A 9203-nucleotide genomic window follows, 5' to 3' on the forward strand; every position below is an offset into this window, starting at 1 on the left:
TCAGGACCAAGGGCCCCCATGTCTCCTATTTGAAACAAGGCCTTTCGGACCACATCTCTTGTATATGGGGTTGTTAGCACATCATTCATAGGACTCGTGATTAGTGGCTTAACAAAAGCCAGAAGGTTCTAGTCTATATGACCTCCATCAAATTTGAACAAATTTTGAAAGTAATCACCAATCAAGGGTTTAAGATTTTAATTTCCCACCACCCACCCATTACTTTGATTTTTCAGTCTTTTGACCAAGTTCCTTCTCCTCCGCTCAGTAGCAAAGTGTTGGAAGTATGAAGTGTTGCGGTCACCATATCGTAGGCAAGTCAACCTACCTCCTTGTGCCCACTAAATTTCATCCTACTCAAGGAGGTTCTCTATATAAATTGTCTACTCCTTTTGTTTCATAGGCATCAGTTGAAAACGACATTCTCATCAAAGCCTCGAGGTCCTTTTATGCCTTTCTTGGATAAGTACAAGGGCCCTTTAGCACTCTTTTATCCTATGCATGGAGGTACTTATGAACTGGGTCTAACTTATCCTTCGCCGCCGGGAAAGAGGCCACGCTGCAACCTTTTGCCACGCGCCTTGACTATGCCTTCCACTGTTTCTTTAGGTAGCCACCTGCCCTCCAATTTTATATTGTAAATAGGGCTGCTATCAGCAACACCTACTAGATGATCAGTATCCATGCAAATCATTTGGTGGTCTGACTTTCCCATCTTCCTTTTACATAGCCCAACCAACAGATGCATTGGTACCCATCGTACGTTTGAAACAGTTTGGTACAATCTCTCATTGTGTCCTCAAAACAAAGTAAACGTGTCCCCTTCATATCCAATATCCTCAAGCAGGCAATCAGATGGAGTGTCCTGAAATGCTTGAAGACGTGAGTGATAGTGAGGAGGTCGTCCTTCCTTCTCCGACGACAACAAGACTTGTTAAATCCCCCAATGACTAGCCATGACAAACTGGACTGAGCATGGAGATCACGTAGAATATGGTATGTGCGGTCTTTATTATCCTATAGGTTGGTTCCCCATACTTTCCAGTCAACCTCCACCTATCCCCTTCAGGACCCTCAACCGGAATACCAATGAAATCCAGGTTGCTAGTCCGGGAGTAGATCCCCACCTCCTTCCGCACAAGCAACAATCCACCCTTTCTTCCATCTAAGCTTGCAGCAACGATCATCCGATCCATACATAACTTTGCCATAAATTGTTGTGCCTTGGTGTCATCCATATGTAGATGTGTTTCAAATACAAAAAAACGCGTCGAGATTATGTTGCCTCTGGATGTCTACAAGCGAACAAACTGTCGTGGCCCCGAGGATATCCCAACAGTTCTAACTAATGAGCTTCATTTTTACTCGTGGTCCAACACAATACTCAGGCTTTGCCGAGGACAGGAATGAATATCTGCTTCTGATGAACCCTAACCTAGCCGAGAGGAGGAAGCTTCACGTAGCAGAGACAAAATTATAGTCAAGAATGAAACTGCACATCGTGTGGCCCTCATCCAACAGAACCGCAAGCACCAGCGCACCGCCGGTGAGGCGAATGGCTACAACCCAACAACCCAAATTGCCTTTTCTTATCACTGATCTCCCTTCATTTTCCTGAAGCTAGCAAGCAAAGATGCCCTAAAAATTGCACGTGATTTCTTAAAGAGCAACATGACCAATAGGAAGAGAAATCATGGATGCCTCCTAAACCCATGCCTGCTCAACAATCGCGCCGTGTTGCACTGCCGTTGGAGACGCCCTAGATCGCCTTTTTCGCCGCCTGAAAAAAAATGCATCATCCAAAAAAGGAATGCTTCGCAACGCGCTAGTCGGCTGAACTTTTTAAAAGACCGGTCGGATCGTGAGCCGTCAGATCAGCGCCATCGAGCGCCGTCCTGCACCATTGCACCTCAGGTGATGTTGCAGTTTTTTTGGCAACAAAGTTCATGTTGCAGAAAACCCCCTCGCCACATGCATTGAAACATTGCTTATGTTTCATAAACATCATCTATGTTGCAATCTATCAAATCCTAATTGAGAGAGTCAGAGGAGAGAGCGCCATGGGAGCTCAACCCGGAGCTCGTGTGTGGACAGAGAGAGGAGGAAAGGAAAACGTTGCAATCCACCAAATCCTAATTGAGAGATAGTCAAAGTAGAGAGCGCCAAGGAGAGAGAGCCATGGAGCTTAGCTGGGAGCTCGCGTGAGGAGGGGGACAGAGAAAGGGGCTGGCGGCAGTGTCCTCCGGCGACCGCTGGCGAAGTGGAAGCCGTGCGCGACGAGGTGCATACGCGTCTCCCCCGTGAGGCTGAGTGGTGGGAGTCGGGGGAGAGAAAGAGAGTGAAGGACGTGCACAATCAATCGCATCCGACGGCCACGCACCCGGTGGACGCAGTGACAAATCGGTCGGACGATTTGAAGCATTTTCGGACGGCCACGCGCCCGGTGGGCACAGCCGTCTGATAACTGAAGAACTGAACCTTCTGTCAAATATCTTCAGATAACAGGCCTGACACGAACCCCTCGATTGCATAACGGGAGGAACCTGAGACTGTCACGGTACCGTGCCGCCGAGAATACAGCGACCGGCCAGCGCGCGAGCTAGACGTGTACGCGCCGGGATGGGGATACCTGTAGCCGATGGCGTCGTGCTCCGGGACGCCGACGCCTTGCCGCGGCGAGGATGTCGGCGTGTGTGGCCAAGAAAGGCAGCCCCAAAGTTCAGCCACCATTGCCGAACAGCGACGAGGTCGACAATTACGGGCCGGCTCCTCGCCGCACCGCCGTCCGTCCGTGGCCGACAGGTGACACATACAGGTACAGGTGCAGCCTCCCCGGCATGCGATCCAGACCCAAGGCTCGCCATGATCAGATCACTCAACTACATCTCGTCAGGAACGCCATGGTCCATGACCATGACGTTCCCAGATCCACAGCAGGGGAAATTCAGCTAAAAACCATACTACCAGCACAACTTAACAAAACAGTAGATCGACAATGTGATACCAACATGTCATCTTTAAACTAGCATCCATTATGCCATGCATCCATGATGAATATTTAGTCAAATGAGTACTAGACACAGATCCCAGGATTATTTGCCGCGACACGACAGCGGCTTACAGGTAATACCAGTTTCGAACCATTCTTTTGTTTTCAAACCATGACCAGTTTTCTGGAACTTTTTTTTCAAGGAATTTTGGAATTTTTTTATCAAGCTTTAGGTGAATGCAAAACCCTTTGGCCAAAAAGTTGCGGTATTATGAATCAATAAAATGATCTTGCGGTCGATTGAACGGACATCCGATGAGCCTTGCTGCTGTCTTAGGTCTTCAGGGCGGTGCTTTTGCAGATCGGACACAGGTTCTTCACCACTAGCCATTGCCTGATGCAGCTGGCATGGAAGTCATGCCCGCAGTGAAGCGTCCCGAGATCGTCACCGTCCACATACTCTTCCTGAATAAATGAACAGGGGAAAAGAAGGTAAGGAACTTCTTGTCATAATTTAGATTGGAAGGTAAGTAACCTCAGTAGTCTTTTTGTCTATCATTTCAAGAGTGAAGACAAACATGGCATGATGCTGAATGAAAAGGGATTCTTAGCTAGTCTGACATGGCATGGCTTTTGCAATATAAAATAGTACTCCCTCCGTTTGTTTTTATAAGACGTTCAGACAACTTGCTTTGTGCTGTTTTTGAATAGTGTCTGAAAGTCTAAAACGTCTTATAAAAACAAACAGAGGTAGTACTTCCAAACCAATGATTATGCAAAACCAAAATCCATACTTCCAAATCTTGGAAGTATGATTCGTATCCATGATTAGGCAAAAACCAAAATTCATAACCACCATGTAAACTCATGAGCATAATTGACAAAAAATGTCTCACAGTTCTGAAAATCAGGCAAAAGTTTGTGGCACACTTCACATTGAGTATATTGTGTCCATAACTCCAGAATATTAGTTTGGATACTAAGTTGATGGATGGATGTAAGCAGCAATCAACCCTAAGGATTTTACCAAAAAAGAATTCATGTTTAAAGGACAGATATGAAAAAACTGGACAAGTATAGGACAACGCATCAAACTAAGTCCAGGACAGTTTAATGATATGTGACCTACTTGGATTCAAAACTGAATGTACATACTTATATAAGAACTGAAGCAGTTTGATGTTTTCCAAGTTCAAACATAAAGAGAGTACAAAAGCTTTGAAACATAAAGAGTGCAGAATACTGGTACCTGACAAATACAACATGGCTCATATTCCACAGATGATAATCTCCATGACGAGAATTTCCTTTGCTTCAGGAGCTTCATCACATCATTCTCGGTGAGCCCAGTGTTAACATTTCCTATTCTTTCCTCCAGTGCTAATAGTTCCTGAAAGATGAGTAGAGTGCAAATATCTTGAGTACATTTTAGCATGGACGAAGATAAAAGGTAATGCCTCTACAAATAATACTGACCTCATAAGACATATTGTCTATGTCAAGACGCATATCCCTGTGTCTATCATGAATCTCGACGCCACCATAGAAAATAGACTGCTTCAAGAACAGATAGAAATGGAAACAAAGTAAATCCCCACAAATATCAGCAAATATAAACACTAAAAGGCATCAAATACTAGACTTTTATATGATCCGAGTAATGTTCACTCTGCAACTTGTACATTCATGTAATATGAAACAAAAGACACTCGGAAACTTATTATGTTATGATAAGATCTCCTATTCTAGCATGTGATGTGCTGACTCTATTTAAAAATCATCAGAACTAGACTAGTGCTACTTGATGTATAGTAGTTCTAGAGGAACGTTCTGACTGCTGACTGGCCTCCCATTTTAAGGATGGTAGGTTCATCCGTTTGCTTTTATCCTGCTTAAGTACAGATTCACAATGCATATGGTTTTGCACTACTAATTACATCCAAAATATAGCAACATAAAAACCATCTATACTAAATGTTCTGTCAAACAACTAGTGCGTTACAAGTTAACTAGGCATGGTCGGGCAATGCAAGTAAAGTCAGTAAGTAATCAGACAAAAAACATGAGACTCAAATATCGATCTACTACTATTAAGTAGATTTTGCCATCTTGGTTTTCTTTACAGAACAATACAAAATTTGCATGAAGCTCACACGACAAATGCTATTACTGACCTCAAATCTGACATTCTCCCCTCTCTGAATCATTTCTAGTGCATTCCGTATCTGGTGATAAGTAAAAAGGTCAACATCATAGTGTCATAAGATTGCTCATAATTTTAGAAGTAAAGCTTTGTAGCAACTAAATATGATCCAGGAACTGCTGACTAGTTTTCCCCAGTATAACTAGTAACTAGACACTGAATACAGAGACTTTGGACAGATAGAGCGATCAGTTTTCATGGTAATACAGTGGTATATCATAATATAGGCACATCAAAGGGGGAGAAAAAGGATGAACCGGTATATCAAACAAGAAAAAAAATCAGGATTTTTTTATAAGAGGCAAAGTCAATCAACTCACCTCCATTAATCTTCTTCCCTCCCTAGTATTCCTCATTGGTAATGGAACACCCCAAACACCATCACCCTGACGTTCCAATAGAAACCCTGACCTTAAGCGCGGGTGCTGCGGACCACGAAGTGCTCCAGATAGACGACCTATTTCCTATTATGAAAAATAAATTTTCATCAAGCTAACAGAAAAGAGGAATTAAGGTGGAAAACTAAACATATGAAGACATGACAGACGAAAGTTACCTCTGATAAATTTCTAGGATGCCGTCGATGTAGGTTCTGATGAGTGAGAGATGTTGAGCCTGCTGGTCGACTAATCGTTGAACTGGCATTAGCTCTTGATACAGAAGACACATTTCCAGGGATGGTAGCACCAGGATTGTCAGAATTCCAATTAGACAATTCTGGCACCAAATGTCTCATGTCTAGTGCAGCATGAGGGGCTGCACTAGGGAAGCCGGGAGCTACAAGATTCCTCCCAGTAACTTCCTCTCTACCAAGAATTATGTTGTCCAAGCTGCCTGCTCTCGACGATGAAGCTCCATGGCCAGCAAAACGGTGTGCGGTTTGTGGAATACCAGGGACTACGTTTCCAGGATGCTGGTACTGCAAGTTGATTCCACTGACCACAGGCATAGCCGCCTCTAGTTCATCAAATGCGCTCTGAAAGGCAGGCGGCTGGTGATAATATGAAGCGGGATGCCTGATAGAACCTGAAGGGGGCCATACACCATAGGGGCTAACCTGCTGAGCGGTGGTAGTCCTTGCCCGAAAACTTCTCTGTGAATTTCCTGAACTGTTATTGCCTCCGCTAGGATGATTGTAGCTAACAGATGACATTATTGTAGTAGCTCCATAGTTCGGAAGTTGTTCCTCAATGGAACTTGGAGCTAACAAGAAGTTATGGGAGGACACATTTGGGCCAGGAGCTGGGTTGAAACTTGAAGAAGGAACACTATGGAAGGCATTATCATTTCTGTGGGAAAAGCTTGTGCTAGCACCTGCTGAAAATTGCCCGTGCACTCCTTCAATGTTTTTCCTCTTGCAGGCTAAACGCCGGCCGTCCAGGGAACTACTGCCTGGTCTTTGATCAATGTCCTCTGGCATCAGGGAAAAGTTCCCCAAAGGATGTTCGAAAGCATTCAAAGAAGGGAACGGCTCTGGCTGCTCGTCGTCTAAACCTAAAGTTCGGTAAGGATGCAATCTTAGCTCAGTGGCCTGGGCGGTGGCATCAGTACGGGAGCACCCAGCATGTTGCTGTGAGGCTTGAGAGGCGTTGTTCGCATTGGAACTCTGACCGAAGAGATCATGGCCACTGGTGTTAAGGTTGATGTCCACATTATCCAAAGAAAGGTTGTGCTCAGCACCCAGACGCCTCTCACCGATCCTCAAACCACCACCAATGTTCAGATGCTCAGCCTTGATCGCGTTGGAGCTCCCATAGTTCAGCGCACTGCCACTCGAGCTAGCTTCACCGGACCCCCAGAATCCTAAGAACTGGCCATCCTGATGCGCCTCGCTTCCATACGGAATGGCGCCGTCACCGCGGTTCATCTCGTAACCTGGGAGGTTCTGCGACTCTGCCGCTCCAAGCATGCTGTTCCAGTACGCCTGCTGGTCCATGACGGGGTTGCCTGAACCAGACCCATGGTCAAACCCGAAGACGTCGGATAGCTGTTCGACGGAATTCCTCTGCCCTTGCATTATCGAAAGGGTAAAGGGGTGTCCTTCTACAGATTGTTCTGCGGCAATAGCATGTCAGATGCTGCTCGCCTCTTTCCCAGCGATTCAAGTGAGACTCTGCATACAAATGTTAAAAACAGATTAGAAACTTTGGAACAGAAAATTCTTCTGAAATCTGAACATTCCAATCCAAGATGAAGAAAAAAAGAGCAAGTAGCAGACTCAAATGGTGGAATGCGGAATGCTAATACTCCATTAAGGTTTGCCACAACATCAAGAAGAGATGAGAACTAATCTCACTTTGTTCTACCCAAAACACCACGAATCCAGTCCTCTTTGGGGCCAAATCTATGACAGATAGCTATCTATCTACACACATTGAGAAAAAAGATGTCCCTTTTCCGTCTCTCGTGTACCCTTTTGCGACCCCTTTGACATCTGGAAGTAAATACGGCCATTCCGGACCGAGATAGATATCCAGCGATCGATCCGTGACGGCATTAACTCTGCGCCTCAGCAATCTTGGCGTGAGCCGCATTTGGTGAGGCGTGGTGCGTGGACACAGTACACACACCAAACTTGATGGCAAGTTTGGCCCCTGCTCTGCTGCTGTAAGCAAAGCAAAGGTGGTGCCACCGCATTATTTTCGGGCTGCAAGCAAAGGTGGTGATGCATGCATTTTCTTTCTAATTAATAATGATGATTAAATATAAATAAAGGGAGAAAAACACGGCGATTCCCCCACATTGCTTGCATGCGGATGGACGGACGGACGGGCTGCATGCAAACGACGGGATGGGGCCCACGGGTTGCGCCTGTGAACGAGGCTTAAAAAATGGCCTCTTTTCTCGCGCATTTATTTCCCTTCGCTTTCGGTTTTTGCCAAAGGATGCGGTAAAACCAGCGAAAAGTAAAGGAAAGGTAGCTATCCGTCCATGGATTCGAGGAACAGATCGGTTCTCTCGTCGTGGAATCGAGAGATGAGCGAGCAACGGGGCAAGGGATACGACCGGCGGAGAACGGCGAAGACATCTCCGTCGCACGCACCCAGAAACAGGAGGAGAAATCCCAAAAACACAAGGGGAAATCATCAGGATGTACTATCTGACGGCCGAAGAACTCTGTTCTGTTCTGGAAAGAGAATAGCATGAGCTTTTTGCTGCAACATAAGGCATAATCGACGGAGGAAAAGAGAGACGATGGTTTGAAAGAACCAAGAACTTGAACGGAAGCGGAATGAACGAGCAGATTAAAAAAAAACAAGAAACGAATACCAATAATAAACATGGAGATGGAGATGGAGAAGGAGATGGAACAAACCGTGGCAGGAAGCGGTCCCGAGATATTCAAGAGCTCGCCGGAGCCACAATCCAAGCACTTGTTCGCATCCACCTTGTTTCTCCTGCCGATCCTCTCCAGCCAAGACACAGATGGAGAGGGAGAATCAGCCCAAGAAACGGAGGAAGAACCAATCAATCGGTGGAGGGGGAGAGATGGCAGCTAGGTGGGGGGACAGAATTCGGAGAGATCGATGCGGGTGGAGAGGAGGAGGGAGGGAGGGAATGGGTGGAGGAAAATCTGCCAAAGACCAGGGGAGAAAGACGGGGGGCGGAGGAGGGAGAGGTTGGAGCGTGGTGATGAGACGAGAGGATGGATGTCTGTAATGTAATGGGGGCAAGAGAGAGAGAGGGGTTTGGCCGAATTCCGATTTATTTATTTCTCTGTCTCACGCCGCACACTCTCTTTCTCTTGTTGGTCTTTGGGAGGAGGATGGGTATCTCGATTCTCCCCCACCAAAACCTCCTTTTATAAATGTAAATAAATAAATAAATGCCTGGAATTAGCTTTTTAGAGATAAATAAATAAATGCCTGGAATTATTTTTTAGAAATAAACAAGTAAATGCCTGGAATTATTTTTTAGATATAAACAAGTAAATGCCTGGAATTAGTAGTAGTTGTTACTGTGACGGAGCAAGCACGCCTCCTCCAAAAACGGCCAAAGATTAGCATGGCT

At 45.6% G+C, this 9203-nt stretch overlaps 1 protein-coding gene across 2 annotated transcripts; it reads right to left on the bottom strand.

Annotated features, from left to right (window-relative positions):
* Positions 1–2998: 2998 nt before the first annotated feature.
* LOC125529459 (probable E3 ubiquitin-protein ligase HIP1) lies at positions 2999–8884 on the bottom strand. Of its 2 annotated transcripts, none has more exons than XM_048693868.1 (7): positions 8509–8884; positions 5749–7305; positions 5513–5656; positions 5164–5214; positions 4466–4546; positions 4239–4379; positions 2999–3454 (listed from the first exon to the last, which is right to left on the bottom strand). In XM_048693868.1, the coding sequence occupies exons 2-7, from the start codon at positions 7207–7209 to the stop codon at positions 3323–3325; spliced, it is 2010 nt and encodes a 669-aa protein (XP_048549825.1). In that variant the 5' UTR covers positions 7210–7305; positions 8509–8884; the 3' UTR covers positions 2999–3322. The 2 variants fall into 2 exon arrangements, with proteins under 2 accessions (XP_048549825.1, XP_048549826.1); XM_048693869.1 differs by having other exon boundaries at positions 4466–4543; positions 8509–8883.
* Between the last annotated feature and the right edge of the window lie 319 nt (positions 8885–9203).

This window comes from Triticum urartu, unplaced genomic scaffold (assembly GCF_003073215.2).
Source record: "Triticum urartu cultivar G1812 unplaced genomic scaffold, Tu2.1 TuUngrouped_contig_5615, whole genome shotgun sequence".
NCBI classification, from domain to species: Eukaryota; Viridiplantae; Streptophyta; class Magnoliopsida; order Poales; family Poaceae; genus Triticum; species Triticum urartu.